The sequence below is a fragment of the Fusarium oxysporum genome, chromosome IV (assembly GCF_013085055.1).
Source record: "Fusarium oxysporum Fo47 chromosome IV, complete sequence".
NCBI classification, from domain to species: Eukaryota; Fungi; Ascomycota; class Sordariomycetes; order Hypocreales; family Nectriaceae; genus Fusarium; species Fusarium oxysporum.
In genome coordinates, this window is record NC_072843.1 from 3,051,346 (window position 1) to 3,071,396 (window position 20,051).

Here is a 20,051-nt window from a genome sequence, read left to right on the forward strand (position 1 = left end):
TCCGTCCTTGCTCGCCTGGGGCCTGATTCTTGCGGCGCTTTGCGGCTTGCGCGCCATTAAACCCACCTGACACTCATAAACTCTTTTTTTCCTTTCTCTTCCATTTCTCTTGGCTATTGCTTTTCTCCTCCTCTCTTATCACCTCAAAAACATCGCATTCTTTTGGGTTTGTAGTTTACAGCTTTGCTTCTCGCTTGGCTCGTAACAAAACCTCACCAAGTCTGAGGCTCGTCGCTGGAACCCCACCTTGTTTGAAGTGTGACGACATACCCTTTTGCAACTCTTTGTCGCAACCCAACAGCCTGTTGAATTGAGTTGGCGCCTTTAAAAGTGCACCAAAACCAGCATCGGTATATACACATCCACAGAAAACAGCACTTTATTACACCAAAATGTCCCGTGTAAGGGCTACTGAGTTCGAGGAGAGGGATTACTACCCTGCTCCTCGACGTTCAGCTCCGGAGGGGCTTGATGAAGTCGACTATCGTCGTCGCACCGTTACCATCAGCCCTCCCCCGCGAGAGGAATCTCGAACACCCGCCTTTTTGCGAGAAGATACTCGCCGAACAGAAGCTGGTCCCATGGTCTTGCGCCAGCGTCAAGTAGAGACCATCGACCGACACCGACCCAGAAGTCCCAGCCCAGTTCGCGTTCGAGAGGAACGCATCATTCGAAGACCCCGCAGCATTTCACCCAGCAGCCATCACTCGCACGACCATGAGCATGAGCGTTCTCGCACCAGAGTTTACGAGCGAGAGCGAGTCAGAGAACCCTCTCAACCACCTCCCAGGCGAGCTCCTTCGCCCGCCCGTGTTGTCAGATACGTTGAGCGACCAAAGTCGCCTTCTCCTCCGCCTGCCCCTCCAGTTGAGGAGCGAGAGCGCATTCGCACTCGCATCATTGAGCGCGAGAGGGCTCCTTCGCCCCCTCCGGTTCCCAAGCCTTCTCCTCCGCCTCCCCCGCCCCAGACTATCCGCGGACCAACAATCGAGCGAGAGGTTATCACCCACTACCGGGATATCGACCATGGTAAGCAAACTGAAGTTATAACCAAACGATTCAAAACGCTAACAGTTGCAGGCATGATCAAAGCTAGACCTCCTACTCCTCCTCCCCAGCCAAAGCCTCAGCCTCGTGCTCCTTCCCGAGTCCGAGAGCGTGAGACAGATATCGATATTTCTTTGTCAAAGAACAGAACTGAAGTAGATGTTACTCGCACATCGCGCACTCGTTCTCAAAGCCGAGAACGACGATCCGACTACCGCGATGACGAACTCGTGGTTCGACGCGAGTCCGAAACAACCCGGCGTCGAGCCCATTCAGCTGCTCCTCTGCCGACACCCAGTGCTGTGGACGAAGAAGGCGACTATCTTACCAGCAAGATTGACTCTCGCGGCCGAATGGGTGAAGCCTGGGGCGGTGCTACCAAGGACTGGACACTCGTTGATGTCCCCCCAGGCACTGAGCGCATCCGCATGGATGGAGTCGGCGGTGGAAGTACCGAGACAAACTGGACGAGGTACAGTGGTTCCAGGAAGAGCAAATTCATTCCTGAGAGGGATGGCGCTCCTTCACCTGCTCCTGCGCCCATGCCAAAGCCCATTCTGAAGGACCCGTCACCCCCAGATACTCGTGACCGTGTTAATGTTTCCATTTACGATCGCGAGAGGGAAATTGATATCGAAAGAACACGAGAAACGCGTTCCCGACCTGCACCTCCACCACCAAAGGATATGTGGACTGAGATCACCAAGGACCTCGTTATCCGTGAGGCTATTGAGAGCTCTGGGTATGAATACGAAGAGACCAAGGAGTTCTACTACATCATGGACTATCTTAAATACGTAAGTTGTCACCCAAAAATGACAACGACCGAATGCTAACATCTGCAGGACGACGTTCTTCGCCTAGTTGACATTTCCGATGAGATCCGACGATCTCGAAAGCAGCGCGCGAGAGAACTGGAGTATGAAAGAGAATACCAATTCGACTATGAACGCGATAGTCACCGACACAGCCACCCTCGCTGGGACGAGGTAACGGAACGTGAGACGTTTTATGACACTCGCCCACCCCGAGGCTACCTGCGTTAAGTCTGCTTTTTTACTGGCGTTCTCATTCATGGTCACCTTTTGAAGGGCAGCAGAGGTTTTCTTTTTGGGTAATGGATACCTTTTTTTCCAAAGCAACTACAGACATGTACTGGTGTCGTGAATGATGTTTCATATTGGGCAACTATTGGTTGTACGAATTTACGAAATCAATCATATACAGCGGATGAAACGATATGAGTTTGTACGGTATGGAATGGATGTATGTAGATGCTTGGTTGAAACGCATAATTACGACTTATGACAAGAAATAAATAACGACAACTTTTTCAATAAGCACATTCATATTTTCCCGTTACAATGCTCCTTTGGAGGCAGAAGAGCAACAAGAAGAAGAAGAAGAAGTCTCGTGATTGAGGGGCTGCCTGTTGGGACTGGTGACCTCATGGTCTTCGGACATCCCGCTGCCTACCCCTCCATCGAGGGGCATTCTACAAGACCCACGTCTAACCAACATGGATCGCAGACTTGACAAAGTAAATAAGAATGATAAGTTTCAACTCTTTTTACTCACGGGAATTGATCCCGACTTATTAGTGCCCAGCGGTCCTTCATCGCGAGCCAAGTTATTCAGGATTTCTTTTTTTCCGGCATGCATAGATGCCCGGGTAATGAACGAGTAATCGGTGTGCAACACTACCTCACCGGTATTTGACCCCTGGACTGCGAGATCTCATTGCCCTGTTATCCCGGCCAAATCGAATATCTGACACGACCTTGAGTTCCTTGATTCGACTCTGTAAGGCTTGTGTTATAGAGCCCTGCGTGTAGGCTTTCAAACGGCTGCCAGACTGGGAAGCCTGGCGCTTCTCGCAAACGAGGATAGAGATCCCTTGTTTGATAGGTGGCTAGGGCTCAGGTAAGAGAGACACTGAATTGAGACTTGTTGTCATTATTGTGTTGATTTTTTGCATTACCCTCCCAAGGTTAAGCATAGATAGGTATCATTGTACGATGCCTACGACTCAAAGTGATAGCATGTGGTCTAACACTGAACATACTTGTATGGCAACAAATAAGAGATTGTAGTGTATTTACTTAAGCCAGGGCCGGACTCTTGGGGCAATCATACCTATTACGTACTGTTTAGTACCTGGATAACAAAGGACATTTATTTAAAAAAGACTTGCAAGCCTTATAGTAATGCAGTTTGAATACAAAATCATGCTCCACTGGCAACGTGACATCCCTCCAGAGCACAAAGCAGAAGCTGAAAGCCTGACTAATCCCTTCAACAGCAGGGAGGCTGTGAGGTTTGTTACCTAGTTATATAAGCATTGGAACCAGAGTACTGTGAGAACAAGCCGACAGGCAGGATACAAAAAATAAAGAGCAAGGGGCCTTAAGACAGACTGGGTTTTATCGTAGAATGGTTTGGTTGGGAGAAGCAGATATTGTCAGTGCTCTCATGATATAACAGCCTTGTACGGATACTAAAGTAGCGGGAGCAGGGCCAGTAACGAAATTTCCCCAGACTGGACCCCTGGAAACGCATGGAAGATCCAAATCCCAAGACGAAGCGAACATCGAACATGAGCCCTAAATCTGACAAGTCAGCTTCATTTCGATAGCGGCCCAAACTGCATCCGCCGTGGAACTGGATATTAAATGAGTTACCCAGCGTGGCAAGGCTGGCGGCGTTGGTTGCCATGGAAGAGTGGAACTATTTACTTGGGAAAGAAATCAACACAAACAGAAGAAAAGAAAAACTAAGAAAGGAAAGGGGGTTTGATCAAATTATGTGTGAGCTAAATGAAGTGATAATTTCAAATATAAAATGAATATCCTCAGCAGGAACTATTCGAAGGGATGGGTTTGTGCTATGCTATGCCTAACTTTAAACTCCCACCCAAAGGTAGCCAGGGCCCTGTTGTCCCTGATGGCATTTGTTTTGCCTGGCCTGGGCTTCCATGTGAACCTTACGGTACTTGAGATACCTTTAATTGGCACTGTGCCAAAGCCTGTGTGAATTTCTTCACCGCGGGGCACTGTATAAAGGGCGTACAGTGCGACTTCCTATAGATTAAGCGAAGTTCTTCCCGCCTCCAGTGTAAGTAATGGAAGCAGGTTTGAGTTATGCGTTCATAGTGGAGGTTCTACGCATTGGAACTAACAACAGTCCAGGTAAACCTGAATCAAGACAAGCGACAGCATGCATAAGCAGCTAAGGTCACGAGACCCCAAAAGCAGCCCAGAGTCTCATGTATCGTCTCATAATAAACAAAACAAAACGAAACCTGCTGCAGATATATTCGCACCAGCCAGGAAAGTATGATGGCGTTCGCCGCAAGGTCCCGCAGCAAAAGAAGGGCATGGCCGTCGGTGTGGAGGGGTCCTACATGCATGCGTAGTAGGTACTAGGTACAGTAGTCACAGTGAGGCTCAGGGCTGTGACGCATCAGCAGGTAGACATATAGGTGATGAATCACAACATCCTCAGTCCTGTTCATCGCTGTGATTCTCCCTTTCGTTGATAACTGCAGCCTGTTACTTAACACACACACCTGCATGTCTATTATTGCAGTTCCCTGAACCTCAAATCAGGCATCAAACGTTGCTGCTCCGTGGTGAAAATAACCGCCTCTCACAGATCACCTCTGCACAGTGCCATACAGTGTCGAAATAAGTGGCGGTAGCGACTTCGAGGGCAGGAGCGGGCTGCCGATTGTCATCATCAAACCTTTGATCCAAGAGGTTAACTTTTCCCTCCCCTGTAACATCAAGCCGTAAAATATCAACACTTCTTCTGTCTAAAGTCAGGACTTTCTCTTCCTTCACCACCGCTTTGCTACCAATCAAGCATCTCAAAGCCCATCAAATCAAACAAGGCCCCGTTCCATCGGTTTTTGGCCCGCCAAGCTCGTTCGACCCTCATACCCGTTCTTTTCCTCTCCTGGCCTGAGCCCCCCGTCGTGGGAAAAAACCCCCGCCTCTCCGCCTCATCCAGAACAGTTCTCTCTTCCATCTGCCAAACTTATCGACACGTGCGCCTAACCAAAGGCTCTATTTTTTCCTTCTTCTTCTTCATTCTCACACATTTACGCCTTTCTGCGCCTTCACTCATTATTGATACCTCCCGAAACCGCATGACGAGACGTTCTTAAATCGCAAAAATGTCGAGCTCAGAGATAAACCAGGTGCTCGCAAATTCGCTGTCGCCTGGTCAGTATCCCACGCCCTCCCCGCCGATTGAAACTTGAGCAGTTATCTGCGAGTGAAGCGAACCAATGCTAACCTTTGTCAGATGCGAACCTGCGAAATGCTGCCGAGCAGCAACTTACCCAAGCCGCTGAGAGCAACTTTGTATGGCACCCCTGATCCTCCCTCCGCTCGAATGACGGCTGACGATTCATTAGCCCCTATACCTCGCAACCCTCGTACAAGAGTTAGCAAACGACTCTGCCGATGGCTCCATCAGAGCTGCTGCCGGTATCGCCCTCAAGAACGCCTTCACAACCCGAGACTTTGCTCGTCACCAGGAATTGCAAGCGAAATGGCTCCAGCAAACAGACGACGAGACTAAGAACAGGGTCAAGGAGCTCACTCTCCAGACTCTCAACTCTTCCAACACCCAGGCTGGCACTGCCGCCGCCCAGGTCATTTCTTCTATTGCCGCTATCGAGTTGCCCCGCGGCCAGTGGAACGATCTGCTACCTTTCCTTGTCAAGAATGTGAGCGAGGGTGCCGACCACCAGAAGCAGTCTTCTTTGACCACCATTGGCTACATCTGCGAGAGCCAAGATGCTGAACTGCGCGGGGCTTTGGTAACACACTCAAATGCTATTCTGACTGCTGTCGTGCAAGGAGCCCGAAAGGAGGAAACGAACATCGAGGTTCGCCTCGCTGCCATCACCGCCCTTGGTGACTCGCTCGAATTTGTCGGCAACAACTTTAAGCATGAGGGCGAGCGAAACTACATTATGCAGGTCGTCTGCGAGGCCACACAAGCCGACGACTCAAGGATACAACAGGGCGCCTTTGGCTGCCTCAACCGAATCATGGCCCTTTACTACGAGAACATGCGATTCTATATGGAGAAGGCCTTGTTTGGTCTTACCATTCTTGGCATGAAGTCCGATGACGAGGATGTCGCGAAGCTGGCTGTTGAGTTCTGGAGTACTGTTTGCGAAGAGGAGATCTCCATCGAGGATGACAACGCCCAAGTAGAGAGCTCTGACCAGATGCGCCCTTTCTACAACTTTGCCCGCGTTGCTGCTAACGAAGTCGTACCGGTTCTCCTGCTTCTCCTCACCAAGCAGGACGAGGACGCCACCGACGACGAGTACAACCTGTCCCGCGCTGCTTACCAGTGTCTGCAGCTGTACGCCCAGGCCGTTGGTGCTACGATCATCACTCCCGTCCTTCAGTTTGTTGAGGGTAACCTACGTCACGAGGACTGGCATAACCGAGATGCTGCTGTATCTGCTTTCGGCGCTATCATGGAGGGTCCTGACGAGAAGGTCCTGGACCCTATCGTCAAGCAGGCCCTGCCTATCCTCATTACCATGATGGATGACCAATCCCTGCACGTCAAGGACTCGACTGCATATGCCCTGGGCAGAATCACCGAGGCATGCTCCGAGGCCATTGACCCTCAGACACAACTCCCCACTTTGATCGAGTCGCTCTTCAAGGGTCTTCTTAGCAGCGCTAAGATGGCACCCTCATGCTGTTGGGCCCTTATGAACTTGGCTGAGCGTTTTGCTGGTGATCTCGGCGCTTCTTCTAACGCTATCACCCCCCACTTCAACAATGCCGTCAGCTCTCTGCTGGACGTTACTGCTCGCACAGAAACCGAAACCTCAGTGCGAACCGCTGCTTATGAGGTTCTCAACGTTTTTGTGCAGAACGCTGCTTCCGAAAGCTTGCAGCCAGTTGCCTCTCTCTCCGATGTAATCATCAAGAGACTCGAAGAGACTGTTCCTCTCCAGAACCAGGTCGTCAGTGTCGAGGACAAGATCACTCTTGAGGAGATGCAGAACAGCCTGTGCACTGTCCTCCAGGCTATCATTTCTCGCCTTGACAAGGAGATCATTCCTCAGGGTGATCGTATCATGCAAATCCTTCTTCAGATCCTCAACAGCGTGGGTGGAAAGTCTAGCGTTCCTGATGCCGTTTTCGCTACCATCAGCGCCCTTTCCACTGCTATGGAGGAGGATTTCGTCAAGTACATGGATGCCTTTGCCCCATTCCTGTACAACGCCCTCGGAAACCAGGACGAGCCTAGTCTCTGCTCCATGGCTATTGGTCTGGTCAGCGACATTACTCGATCTCTGGGCGAGCGCAGCCAGCCTTACTGCGATAACTTCATGAACTACCTCCTCAACAACCTCAGGGTATGTATCCCCCTATTTGTGTGTCTTGTCATATCTAACCAGTCGCAGAGTACCACCCTGGCCAACCAGTTCAAGCCTGCTATCCTGCAATGCTTTGGCGACATTGCTGGTGCCATCGGTGGCCACTTTGAGACATATTTGTCCGTGGTTGCCCAGGTTCTCGAGCAAGCTACAACTGTTACCGCTTCTCCCGAGGGCCCCTATGAGATGTACGACTATGTTGTCTCCCTCCGTGAGGGTATTATGGATGCCTGGGGCGGAATTATTGGCGCCATGAAGGTCAGCGAGAAGAGTATGTCGTCCTGTCCGTCTGATATGCAATCATTACTAACACGTCATAGCACAAGCTCTCCAGCAATACGTCCCTCTCATCTTCAACGCCCTCAGCATTATCGCTAGTGATATGAACCGAAGCGAATCCTTGATGCGGGCTTCCATGGGCGTTATTGGGTAAGCTATTCTGGCCCAGCAACTCGCATGAACTATGCTAACTCGAACAGTGACCTTGCTGATGCTTACCCCGACGGCCAACTGGTTGACGCTTTCCGCCAAGACTGGCTCACTGTTATGATCAAGGAGACCAAGACCAACCGGGAATTCCAGCCCCGAACTATCGAGACCGCCCGCTGGGCCCGCGAGCAGGTTAAACGCCAACTGGGTGGCTCTCAGGCCGTCATGGCCAACTGATCTGGCACTCAGACTCTTATCTCAAATTCAAGGCGAGCGATCGCCGCCACAAATAAATGTTCCCCTCCCCCTCCCCAGTCATAGCACGATCCCCACGACCCTTGCATGTATATAGACCCCATACGACACTACAGTAATTCAAATACCCCCTTATGACGCTTCACCTGGCATATTCATCGCTACATGATGTATTCATTCCCCTATCATATCACTACACTACACTACACTACACAGCCCATTTTGTTTTATTTATTCAGATGCAATGATGGAATAGAGAAGTCATGTATGCCCTGCGAGGATGAAAAGCGGCGGCGGCCCAAAATTCATGTAGAGGATAGGGAGTCAAGGCGGCCGGTTTATTACTCTTTTTTGTTCTGCTTTTGCAGCCCTGGTTGTCACGGCCCATGGAGTCTGTCTTGGATTCCCTTTCAAGTGTTAGGGAAGGCTTAGGACGGCGTACTCGGACAAACCACCTTTGTGGAACATGGTGGGATTCTTGAGGAGTGGATTGAAAATTCGGAGTGTGTAGGGGATCCTTAGAGTTGAGAGAAGACACGTTGAAATGAAACCTTCGGACTAGAGTATCAAGTGAGCTCGTCTGTAGCTGTCGATAGTCAAACAATCGTTGGCTCTCATACAATGAACCCACAGACACTTGCCAGATGTTGTGAAATGCCATCTTGTGCTGATGAATCTAAGCCAGACGCAGCCATTACCACAAATAAAATGAAGACTTGACATCAGTAGTAGCCTGAATCTGTTTGTCAGGTGTGGTTCTAAATCATGGTGGAATTCACACTTCACATATCGGATCCCACGATAGGTCTTGATTATTAAATAAAATGACAAGCTATTTTTCCTTCTTGCCTACAATGATGAGAAGAGTCCATTTGGTATGAGAAATCATCCCCATGATTCTCAATTTTACTTGAATTTGTAGTGTAAGGAATATGAACAGATATTGATACCTTTGACTGACATACCCTGTAAAAAACGTGTCATTTTGCTGCCCCGTCTGTCCAGCGTGGTGGAATAGAAGACAATCACTAGATTGCAACGTTTCTTTCTTGCAAATATTGGATCCCAAACAGTGCCAAGAGAAATTACTTATAGCCTTCGAACAAATTGCTTGTCGGTATCCAGTCCTGGGACCCGTACGAATAATAGTTCAACTCGTCCAAGAAGCCGTCCAGAGGAGGGTTTAGTGGCCCACTGGTGATATCCATAGCTGTTGGAATGCCGGTTGCTAACGGAGCGTTGCCCTGCGATGCCATTGGATAAGCTTGGACAGCATTGGGGTTAAAGCCCCCAAGGACCATGTCAAAGTTGGCAATATTGTCAGGACTCACGTAAAGCTGAGGCTGAAGCTGAGGCGGGACGAAAGCCTGTTGCTGTGATATTACCGATAGTGGTGGCTGATGAGGATGAGAATGGATTTGTAGCTGTTGTTGGATTTGAGGTTGAGAAAAATGAGAGGGTATAATATGAGTCGTAGATATGGAGGCAGAGATATCGTTTGGGGACGGAGACTGCAGAGCAATGGAACTTGAAGCAAGCGAATTACTTTGTCGAGTGTATAAGGACGAAGCAGGCGACGCGCCAGATGATATCGGCGCGGTCGCAGGAAGGTGAGTTATTGGGTTGTGGATGAGGTCTTTGCCATCTGCCATCCCATTCTCACTTTTAAATGAGCTGTCAGGATCTTGAGCAAAGCGCTTTAAGGCATCGACCCAACGAGAAGCAAGAGGCCAGACCTCTTTGCATTCCATCAGAATATCCAGGCTGCGTTGAAACATCATATACCCGTCATACGTGATGTTCAGGACTTGATAAAACGAAGAGAATCAATACCCAGGGTATATATCGTTTTTGACAGCAGGATAACTCACAGGTCGGATAGCGCCAAAGATATATAGAAAAAAGGCCGCATGTGTAAACACAAAAGGCAGCCATTTGTGCACCGACACTTTCATCTGACGAGCGTCCCGTAAACTGGGCGTCGATTTGCTCGTAGAGCCTATGGACATTGTTGAAAAGGTCGCATGCTATCTGGTCGAAGACTGACGGCCGCTGGTGATATTCGCGTGATGAAGTGAGGATACTACAACATATTAGACTTGGCATTATGCGTTGCTTATGAAAACTTACTACTCCAAGTATGGCCGACGAAGAACAATATTGCAAAGGCGCGGAATCATTGTGACCCCAAGATATGCCTGAGTTGTTAGTGGTTCGGTTTGTTACAAAGGGGGGTAGCGTACCAGATCCTGTGCTTTGGCCTTGTATTCAGACAGTCTAGCCCGGCTCCATTGATGGCTGGGAGGTAAGTTCCTTTCCCACTGATCAAGCTTTTTGGAGACTCTGACAAACTTGCTCTCTGGATCCCATGGATAAGAATAAGGAGTATAGTTGACTGCATCCCGTGTGACAACGCCCCAGAATCCATGTGCTTGAATGAGAGTGCCGAAAAGAGACCGGTTTGGATCATTGACCAGGCTTGGGTCCTTGATAGCACGCGGAGTCCCTTCAAGAGCGGCCCGCGAAGGAGGCTCTCGCCCATTGGCGAAGTCTTCTTCATTACAAGGTAGTAGGGCATCGATATCCGAAGCAGCGAGAGAGATGGGCGAGGAGGAGCATGAGTGTAGCTGATCCTGACTATGTAACATCCACTGAGTACATTCTTTTTAGCCATATCACTAACGTTTGTTTATTTGGCATGACTTACCAGAGTCCTCCGTGCGGATTCGCGAAGAATGATGGCATCAGGCGTAGGGTTCGAATTCTCATAAGCATAAGTATGTTCTAAATGCAGCTTGATTGCAGATGCGATTCGAAGAGCAAGGCCCATGCTCGTCTGTCAAGTCAGTACTGGGGCGGTTGTTCAAGTCTTCTACACGTACATGGCTCTCATCTTTAAGTCCATTCCCTTGTTGTGCGATGCTAAGAAGATAAAAGGCCTGGCAGTTCTCCAATGTATTTTTGGTCGGGAATATCTCGCCGAGTGCAATGCCTGTCGCCCGCTCCATGAAAAACTCAGACGCCTTTATGCCAGACCCATACCGCCTTGATAGAGGACGACTGAGGCGAGCTGAAATGCTAAGAATACTGACAACGAGAAAGACGCTAACCGACGTGCGATCTTTAAGCAGGCGCTGGGGAAATTGCTCTTTAGGAATAAAACCAAGTTGAAAGTAATGTCGCGTGAACTGGTTTATACCATCAATGATCTCTGGTAGTGGAGGTAGATTTTCCCATCCGTTACTCAATGTGCCTAGGGCTGTCGAGGAAGCATCAAGACTCTCACGTCGTACTCCTCCTGGATCCTGTCGAGCCGTCTTGGCAGTCCTTGTGCGAGCAACGCGCGGACGCCGGTGGCATCGATCATTATCCGGTTGGCCTCGTGGCGTGAACACGCTGTTATACAGAAATTCAGATAAGTTTCAGAGACATGATCAGGGAAGCCTACCATCCGCCTTCCTTGACCCCGGCGTCTAAGCAGGCCTTGCAGGGAGGCTGGCCACGATCGTGGACACATTTACTCCTCATGCGCCGGCATCTGTAGCATAGGATCAGCAAATGAGTACGCATGAGGCACGAGACAGGCTCATCTACCGGCGACAAGCAATTGAAGCTCGTCGTTTGACGATCGGGACGGAGGACTCCATGTTTCCACTTCGGCCAGTGGTGAGATACCAACAAACGATGGCAGTCACAGGAGCTCTAGTAGACAACCAGGTGTGCGCCGGAACCAGGTCTTGGTGCTGGTGCTGCAACAAGCAAGGTTACAAAAAGACAATCGAACGACAAAATGCACTGTACTCTAAACGCCAATGGCTGATGCTGGTGCCGTTGCGTACCAATCGTGTCCCGTATCCTAGTGGAACTGAACCCTTATGCCTTGAATGCTGGATTAGATTTAGTGTCGACGTATTTGCTGGAATCGAGACGGATACCTAGGCAGAGGGAGCGGGAGCGGGAGATTGGCTGCAGGGCGACAAGTGCTGTAGACAGCCCAGGCCAGGGCCAGGTCAGGTACGCGACGCCGTCCAGCCAACAACAAGCAATGTGTAGTGGCGGGTCAGCACAAAGCGCTGCGCTTCACTTTCACCATTCAAAGAAGTACGGATAGGTCGCTCAGGCAGGATTACTCTGCATCTGTGGGAGCGCAAGCGCAAGCGCTTATGGCCAGGAGAGGAGAAGGTAATAAGGTATGCTTGGAGGAGAGATCGAAGGATAGGCAGATCAGGTGAGGCGATTGGCTCATAAGACGAGGGTGTTAAGGGTATTGAACTACCCGATCAGATTGACCGCGCGCAGCTGATCGGCAAGGAAGCGTTGATCTGCAGTTAGTTGGCACCGGCTCCGTGGCACTCGCGTCGTGGCTTTATAAGTTTGCAGTTCCTCCTTGAGAGCTGCTCAGTACAAGCTGAGGCGAGGAGACCAAAAGCAAGCACAACAAACTGCTGTGGGAGGCTTGGAACGACCTCGACGAGCGGGCATCACAACGAAATTGGCCAAGACGAACTGCGCGGGAGCGTCTGGAACTCTGCGTGATGCGTCTATGTTAGCGTTACTTGGCAACGCGAACCCCGATGATCAGATATGGAGAGGAAGACCGGCAGAACTCGAAATATTATGACAAGAGACGATGAAGAGCGATAATAATGAGGCAAGGCCCTGGGGGATGATATGGGTGCCTCACTGGGTAGGTAGGGGCTTCACCTTCTACATAAGCAATACCTGCATGTTGAGACTGAGCGAAGGGGACATTCTTGCTTGCTTGCTTGTTTGCTTGCTTGCTTGCTTCTGCAACCGCGCCTAAGTGGCCTCGAAGCAGTTACGAGACCAATGGATCGACCGTGATTGGTCAAGGAACGGCGATGCAAGGGACAGGGATGACGGGAAGGGCCGGTTCTACTAGGATGATATTTAGACCACGACCATGGTTTGAGCTTTGGGCAATTCGTTCGCTATCTATGAAGCTTGGGATGTGCTTTGACGTAAATCAATACCAAACCTGGGCACTAGCTATGTATAGAAGGCAAGAGAAGGGCTAAAAACTCAACATTGCTCAAGACATTGCTTGGACTCTTGTACTGCGTATCATCCGCCATGAACCTGATCAATCGTTTCTATTTTTCAACCCCCCACGCTTAACTGTTGGAATCTTGTTTGCTACAGGTGAATGATACGCAATTTGATATGCAGGAGCCAACAATACTTTCCTAAAGCTCATCCTGGAGCCTTCAAGCACAATCGAGACTATTCTCCGGTTGACATCCTTGACATGGCCCAAGGGACTCACGGTCACTCATCTACGAACTGAATCTCGAAACAAGCCGAGATAAGTATAGTGTCGTTTTGTATTCTTTATTAGTTGATCGCTGATCATCCACGTCGATGAGGTCCAGACACACCAGAGTTGCCACACAGCTCCTTGCCAAGACTTTCAGTGATCGAATCGACGATTTGCGATTGCGGTACATTGGTGATGAGCATTTGATGAAGACACCGATCCATTCATGCTGATCTCAGCCTAGCATCGGCTGAGCTTACGCTAAGACAACTAGGTTGGTCTGATAGCCACAAAAAGACAAGGGGTGAAGCCTTCACAAGATTTCATTCTGTCCTCCAAACCATGCAGTCCCAGTCAAGTTACGTGAACATGATCCAATGTTGACGAGTGCCTGGAAATGATTTCTCGACAGAGCAGCGGATTCATCACAAGCGTGGGCTACACTTGGAGACGAACATGGTGCCACTAGGTATGCATGTTGACGTCCAGGCATTCTATCTCCCATTAAAGCCGGGACTATCCCTAGTTGAATCCTGATTCCCATCAACTACCGAATTCGAAGCATGATCGGCGCGTTCTTCTCCCGGCCAGATCCCGCAGCTGATGCCCATCCCTCGGCGCCAGGGGGATATTCGATCCTTTGTAGAAATGTTTCGTATCAAGCATAGACGGGGTAAGAAGGGCCGATGGTTTTGTCCAGAGTCGAAGCTGTGATGTTTATAGCATACAATGTTAAGACGGCTCGCTTTGGTCCACTCTGATCGGACAGGTCCTGAAATATAAGCCAGTGTGGGGTGTTTGATTATTTGGCCTTCTTTGATTTGATGATGTACGACTAAGCATGGGCAGCGTGGTTAGCAAAATGCCATCGGCTTTCAATTTCCAGACACCGGCATTTATAATTTGGTGTTGCTGCATTAGTATTAGGACACCTGAAGCTTGGGCGAGCCGAATGAACCGATACCAATGAACAACCGAGAAATCATTCAATCTGATATTGTAGCAAGATTCGGGTTAGCTCACCCCGGAAAGCGTTTACCAGTGAACAAGCGCGGAGAACAGCTTTAGGAACATCCTCTTTCCAGCACTGTCGTTAGGAATCAGTGACACTTCAGTCGATGTTAGTCAGTGTCGATACCAAACCTGAAGCCATAGGGAAAGCCAAACTGCCCGATCAAAGCATGTACTTTCTTAAAATGTCTAAAGCTACCTAATTACTAGGTATGTAAATGCCGAATAGCAAGTGTGTGCTTTTCGGGGGAGGTTCGGTCTTTTGTGACTTCGTAAGCTACCCATACAACTTCTTTGTTTCTCCTCAGGTAGTCATAGCATAGAACTCATTGGCAGGCTCTAACCATTAGATAAGGTTTGACTCAATTCTTGAAATACGATACATCTGAATTATTATTGCACAGGCCTGGCAATAAAACGAAGGATTTATCACTTACTCCTCTCAAGGCTTAAAAAGTGGTTCAGTATCCCCTGTACTGGGAAAACAACCGTTCTTATTAGTAATATTCGATTGAGGTTAGCTGGGGCATTGGACAGATGTCAGGTTCATGAATGAGTCTACTACACAAAAGGACAAAAAGGCGACAGTGACGTCCGAGGTGAGGTCCCCGCCATGATGATTTTTGACATGTCGCTGTACAAACAGCCTAAGACCATGGCTCAATCCCACATGCCTGTTGTCTTATATGCCTAGTCTAGGGCTGAAGATGAGTTCCCATTCAGGTAGGAGATCAACTGGAATGGTTTTGACGCACGAGCCAGACCGGAAGCATTAATATTAACGTGTTGCTAGTTTATCGGACCTTTTGGTGATAGCTGAGGCCAGAGAAAGTCTGAGCTTTAGTATTAAGACGTTTATGAGATATCAAGTTTATCGAGGTGGTATCTTCATTGTTTCAACTGAGAACCAAACTCTGCAGAATCCTTTCCCCTTTTTCACAAGCTTCTGAGATTTCAGCATCCATAATTGATGCCTAGTCCATTACTCCTGTTCTCGGGGTTATGGGCATTGCCGTGGCAGGGATAGGAAAGTTATTAAAGTGGCCATGCTGAGGCAGCAGGGAAAGCTCTTGGGGGGCACGGCAGCACGTCAACAAGTTCTAAATCAGGCTGCAACGATATGTAATAAATTGGCCGTTCTCAACTTTGTGTCTCGAGAGCCACACTTAAGCTAAATACATTGGGTATGTGACTTTAACAGCATTCTGTTAGACTGAAGCCAGTCCGCCTGTAACTGAATGCATGTTTTAATGTTATGATAGAAAGCATCTATCTTGAATGCCTGAGGACATTAGTATTATGATTTAGGCATGGAAATCGACAGTTCTCTCGCTTGACCTGGGAGACGGAAACAGAGAATAGCATATCTTTGAGCAAGGTAGGTAGTAGTTAGGAGATGCGCGGTGAATTTGGCGGAAGCTAATGGTGTGTTAAGATCATTGGCTGATACTTAAAAGTCCGAGAAGCAGAATGGCAAGAACAATTTATCTCGTAAGACATATGTTCCTGAAGTATGAGTACTACCGAACAAGTGGTACATGAACATATGTGACACGTCTCATATGAAAGGCGCGTTTGATCTAGAATCTTGTAATTTCTCGCACAGCTTTACAATGAGATCGCGTTCAATGTTTTATACTCAGATAGGAACATCGTCTGGCCCAGGTTTAGCACCGGATCTTCAATGTTCTCTCCTCCCTTTGACTATGTTACACGAGATGAAGGGGAAGTGGATTTTTTAGTGTGTGGTCATACCATATTGTTCTGGGGAACACTTTTGGCAGTGTGATTCTAGATTCATAAATTGAATAAAATACATGTGCTGGCTACCACTTTGCATTCTAATGTTGCTCCATATGCCTTCATACTCGCGAAACTCCTCACCTACTGTATGAAAGTCATCATACAGATATGGCGATCCATGATAGGAATTCGACCTGATATGAAGAAGAACCGAGTAGAAGCAAAGGAATGCCGTCATGGTAAAAAAAAGTCTCCGAACTACGTCTTGCTCATTCAAACTACCTACTGACCCTACTCTACTGAATGATATTGAAGTCTGGCTGAAAGCAAGCCGCAGCCAATAACATTACGGGAGTGGAGTCTTGTGAGACCGTGCCGAAAGTGTCATTTGACACTGTAAAACACTGTGCGCGACTCGTTCTTGTTGCCCCTGTCAATAGGTGCGATCGGTTCTTGTTCAGTTATTTTATGAGGAGGAAGGCGTCACAGGTGGAAAGTGTGCTTTCCCATCAAAAGCTTTGGTCAGCTATCTCCAATGGCGAAACCGCACTGGAATATACCTCTATGACTCAGTGGAGAAGCTTTCCAAGTCACAGGCTAAATTTTTCTCCTCACACTTTCATCACCTCATCATCAACTTTCTCCCTTCAGGTATCATCACAACCGTGACTAATCCTGGTCACTCACAAATTGACTTTATTCCGATAAGTCAAGCCTGATCAATTCAAAACCACCGAATTCAGTCACAATGTCTGCTTTGACGGAAATCTCGCTCCCAAGCTTTCAAAAGATTGCTTCGGGCAAAGTGCGCGACCTGTTCGAGCTGCCAGACAAGAACACCCTTCTCTTTGTGGCCTCCGACCGTGTCTCTGCGTACGATGCTGTTCTGAAGAACCCAATCCCTGACAAGGGCAAGATTTTGACCCTCGTCTCAGCTCACTGGTTCAAAGTTTTAACAGAGCGCATTCCTGGCCTCCGCACCCATTTCATCAGTCTCGATATTCCCGAGGGTGTTACTCCTGAAGAGGCAAAGATCATCAAGGACCGTTCGATGGTCGTGAAGAAGCTTTCTGTCATCAAGATCGAATCAATTGTGTACGTCCCCATTCCCATTGCAAAAGTACCACGCGAAACCTTCCCTTGAATATGAAATAGGTCTTCAGTTTCGTGCTCTATAGGGACATTTAAGCACTAACAGTTCAACAGACGAGGTTACCTGACCGGCTCAGCTTTCAAGGAGTACAAGCAGAAGGGAACAGTTCATGGCATCCCCGTCGAGCCTGGTATGGAAGAAGCCCAAAAGTTCAAGCAGCCTCTCTGGACTCCAAGCACCAAGGCTGATGCTGGAGAACACGACGAGAACATCCACCCTGATGACGCTTGGAAGGAGGTTGGTGATCGTGAGACTGCAGACCGCGTGAAGGAACTTTCCCTCAAGATATACGAGGAGGCCGCCAAGTATGCCGAAGAGCGAGGCATTCTCTTGGCTGACACCAAGTTTGAATTTGCCAAGGATGGAGAGGGAAACATCTACCTCGTCGATGAAGTTCTGACCCCTGACTCTTCTCGATTCTGGCCAGCAGCCGGCTACATGCCTGGCCGCGACCAGGACAGTTTTGACAAGCAGTTCATCCGCAACTGGCTCACTAAGGAAGGACTCAAGGGCAAGGAGGGCGTGGAGCTACCCCAGGACATCGTTCAGGCTACAGCAGACCGCTACCGAGAGGCCTTCCTCATGTTGACTGGTAAGAAGTTCGAGGATGCTGTTGGCCAGTAGGTGGCAGATACAAAAGTGTATCAAGATAAGCTATCAAATTATCATCACTCGGACTGAGGTTTGATTTCTAGCGTGATATCAAAGCTACAGCCACTTACATTCGTACTTATGATGGCTGGCTGTTTTCTACCTCTATCTTTGAAATTTCTGACACTTGTTTGAATTTGCCCGTCATAAATTTGATTAACCTTTTCCACTGCCATTCAGGCTAAGATATTGCTTTATGGATTCTAGAATTATTAGCATTGAAACTTGGTCATTAATGCAATAACCATCATCGTACCTCCGGAGCCCCTCGGTAACAGTTCTTGGATCTTGCGAATATACCATTCGGAACCATCCCGGCTCAATAGAATGCTCCTCGCGAGGATGCAGAAACACGCCCACCTTATGCAACCGTTTCGCGAGAGCAAATTCTTGGTTCAACTCTCCGTCGAACTCAGATGGAAGGTATGGGGATAGATCTACCCAGACAAAGAACCCTGCATTGCTGCCGGGTAAGTACTTGATACCCATGTCGCTGAGCTGGGACGTGATATGGCGATGGGCTTGGGCGAGCTTCAGCCTTGAAGAGTCAATAAAAGCTCGACACCACGCTCGATCCTCAAGCAAGGCGCTTCCAATAGCCAAGCTGGCTCCAGAAGGGTTATTGAATCGCATGGCCGCTTCGATGGCCCGGAGGACAGGTTGGCTGCGAGTGATTATGGCACCAAGTCGAAGACCAGCTGCACCGAAGTCTTTGCTAAGACCATAAGTGACATGAAGAAGTTCTGGATCTATAAGACCAGTCGGATCAATTGAAAGTATCGAGGTAAAGGGGACTGCAGGCTCATCTGTATCGAAAACAGAGCAGGCGTATATCTCATCGCTCAGTAGATGCAGTCTATATTCCTGGCAGAATTGCATTATACTGATGAGCGTTGACTTATGATAACAGCGTCCTGAAACGTATTAGGTACTTGGGCAAGAAAAGCACAAATATTTTCTTACCAAGGGGGTTATGGGGATTAACGATTAGTACCATCTTGACATTAACCCCAGCCTTTCGAGAGCGCAACAACGCCTCCTCGAACTTTTCGACAATGTCCCCTTGGAACGCTTCTTCTATCTTATTGTTGGAGTATACGACTCTGACCTGAGACATGTTACCGAAATCAAGCTCGAACCGGCCATATACAGGTCTGCTGGTCAGGACGCCATCGCCGGGATCCGCGACTCCCCATGCAAGAATATCGTGCATTGCGGTAGCAGCACCAACGCATCGAATCATGTCAGGAGTTACAGGGCTATACGGTTGGAAGTATTCATTGAGGTGGGCCGCTAAGGCTTTGGGGAAGCGAGGACCCCCTGCATGACTACCTCGATAGAGGAAATCATCATGTGAGATAGTGACCTATGTGCGTGAGTTACGAGTTGCTCGGGTTTATGGGTTTGATAAGTTGACTCATACGTTCTTGTCTGTGAACTCCTTCAACTCTTCAGTTACCAAGGCCTAGTATGGTTAGCATTCTGAAGCTCTGGATTAAAGGTTCTCGTACATGCTCAGCTGTGCCAAATGATATCAAACCATTTGGGTTATGATCTGCATCATAGTCCCCCCTCGGTGCGAACCTCCATGGCAGATCTAGTCCGCCAACCGCCTCTATGGCTCTTTGCGATAGGAAACCCATCTTTGCAGCAGAGAAGTTGAGGTGAATCAACATGCTTCACTTGAGAGATATAGTAGCGGGGCCGATGAGTCAGCTGTCTAAGGTAAGATCTGCAATACTTGCTCAAACTGACTCTTGCTGGCCTTTGGTGGTATTGTACAAATAGATATTTGGTAGATGACTGGAGATTGTATATTGAAACGCGAAGTGAGATATTGGTTGTGAGATAAGGATATTTCTTGTGTCATCCTCATCGGCGTACCTGGCCTAGGCATATTATATGCGTAGTTCTAATAAGTAAACACGGTATGAAGGAAGAACCTTGATGGGTAATTGAGGAGAACTGATCCAAGATCATGGACCCGTTCCGGCTTCTTTTGAGTGAACTCGCATTGTTTAATACCTATGGACTGATATTGGGCTGGGCATTTGAACGCCAAG

The 20,051-nt window shown here is 48.6% G+C and overlaps 5 protein-coding genes across 5 annotated transcripts; 3 read left to right on the forward strand and 2 right to left on the reverse strand.

Annotated features, from left to right (window-relative positions):
- Positions 1-95: 95 nt before the first annotated feature.
- FOBCDRAFT_31029 (uncharacterized protein) lies at positions 96-2,404 on the forward strand. Its single transcript, XM_054704251.2, has 3 exons — positions 96-1,029; positions 1,081-1,844; positions 1,893-2,404. Exons 1-3 carry the CDS (start codon positions 393-395, stop codon positions 2,091-2,093), a joined length of 1,602 nt encoding a protein of 533 aa, XP_054560226.1. The 5' UTR covers positions 96-392; the 3' UTR covers positions 2,094-2,404.
- Positions 2,405-5,119: 2,715 nt separating this feature from the next.
- Positions 5,120-8,261, forward strand: FOBCDRAFT_31049 (karyopherin beta). The gene is made up of 6 exons (XM_031178694.3): positions 5,120-5,273; positions 5,356-5,414; positions 5,468-7,447; positions 7,496-7,739; positions 7,789-7,897; positions 7,948-8,261. The coding sequence occupies exons 1-6, from the start codon at positions 5,225-5,227 to the stop codon at positions 8,132-8,134; spliced, it is 2,628 nt and encodes an 875-aa protein (XP_031044581.1). The 5' UTR covers positions 5,120-5,224; the 3' UTR covers positions 8,135-8,261.
- Positions 8,262-9,102: 841 nt separating this feature from the next.
- Positions 9,103-11,927, reverse strand: FOBCDRAFT_259900 (uncharacterized protein). Its single transcript, XM_031178693.3, has 8 exons — positions 11,747-11,927; positions 11,601-11,690; positions 11,035-11,548; positions 10,860-10,988; positions 10,396-10,803; positions 10,283-10,350; positions 10,024-10,235; positions 9,103-9,959 (listed from the first exon to the last, which is right to left on the reverse strand). Exons 1-8 carry the CDS (start codon positions 11,797-11,799, stop codon positions 9,238-9,240), a joined length of 2,196 nt encoding a protein of 731 aa, XP_031044580.2. The 5' UTR covers positions 11,800-11,927; the 3' UTR covers positions 9,103-9,237.
- Positions 11,928-16,659: 4,732 nt separating this feature from the next.
- FOBCDRAFT_31054 (uncharacterized protein) lies at positions 16,660-18,156 on the forward strand. Its single transcript, XM_031178692.3, has 2 exons — positions 16,660-17,279; positions 17,391-18,156. The coding sequence occupies exons 1-2, from the start codon at positions 16,933-16,935 to the stop codon at positions 17,959-17,961; spliced, it is 918 nt and encodes a 305-aa protein (XP_031044579.2). The 5' UTR covers positions 16,660-16,932; the 3' UTR covers positions 17,962-18,156.
- Positions 18,157-18,169: 13 nt separating this feature from the next.
- On the reverse strand, positions 18,170-19,631 carry FOBCDRAFT_239131 (pyridoxal phosphate-dependent transferase; the record flags this gene model as incomplete). Its single annotated transcript, XM_031178690.3, has 5 exons — positions 18,170-18,191; positions 18,245-18,902; positions 18,952-19,354; positions 19,412-19,453; positions 19,500-19,631. The coding sequence occupies 5 exons, from the start codon at positions 19,629-19,631 to the stop codon at positions 18,170-18,172; spliced, it is 1,257 nt and encodes a 418-aa protein (XP_031044577.3).
- Positions 19,632-20,051: the final 420 nt, after the last annotated feature.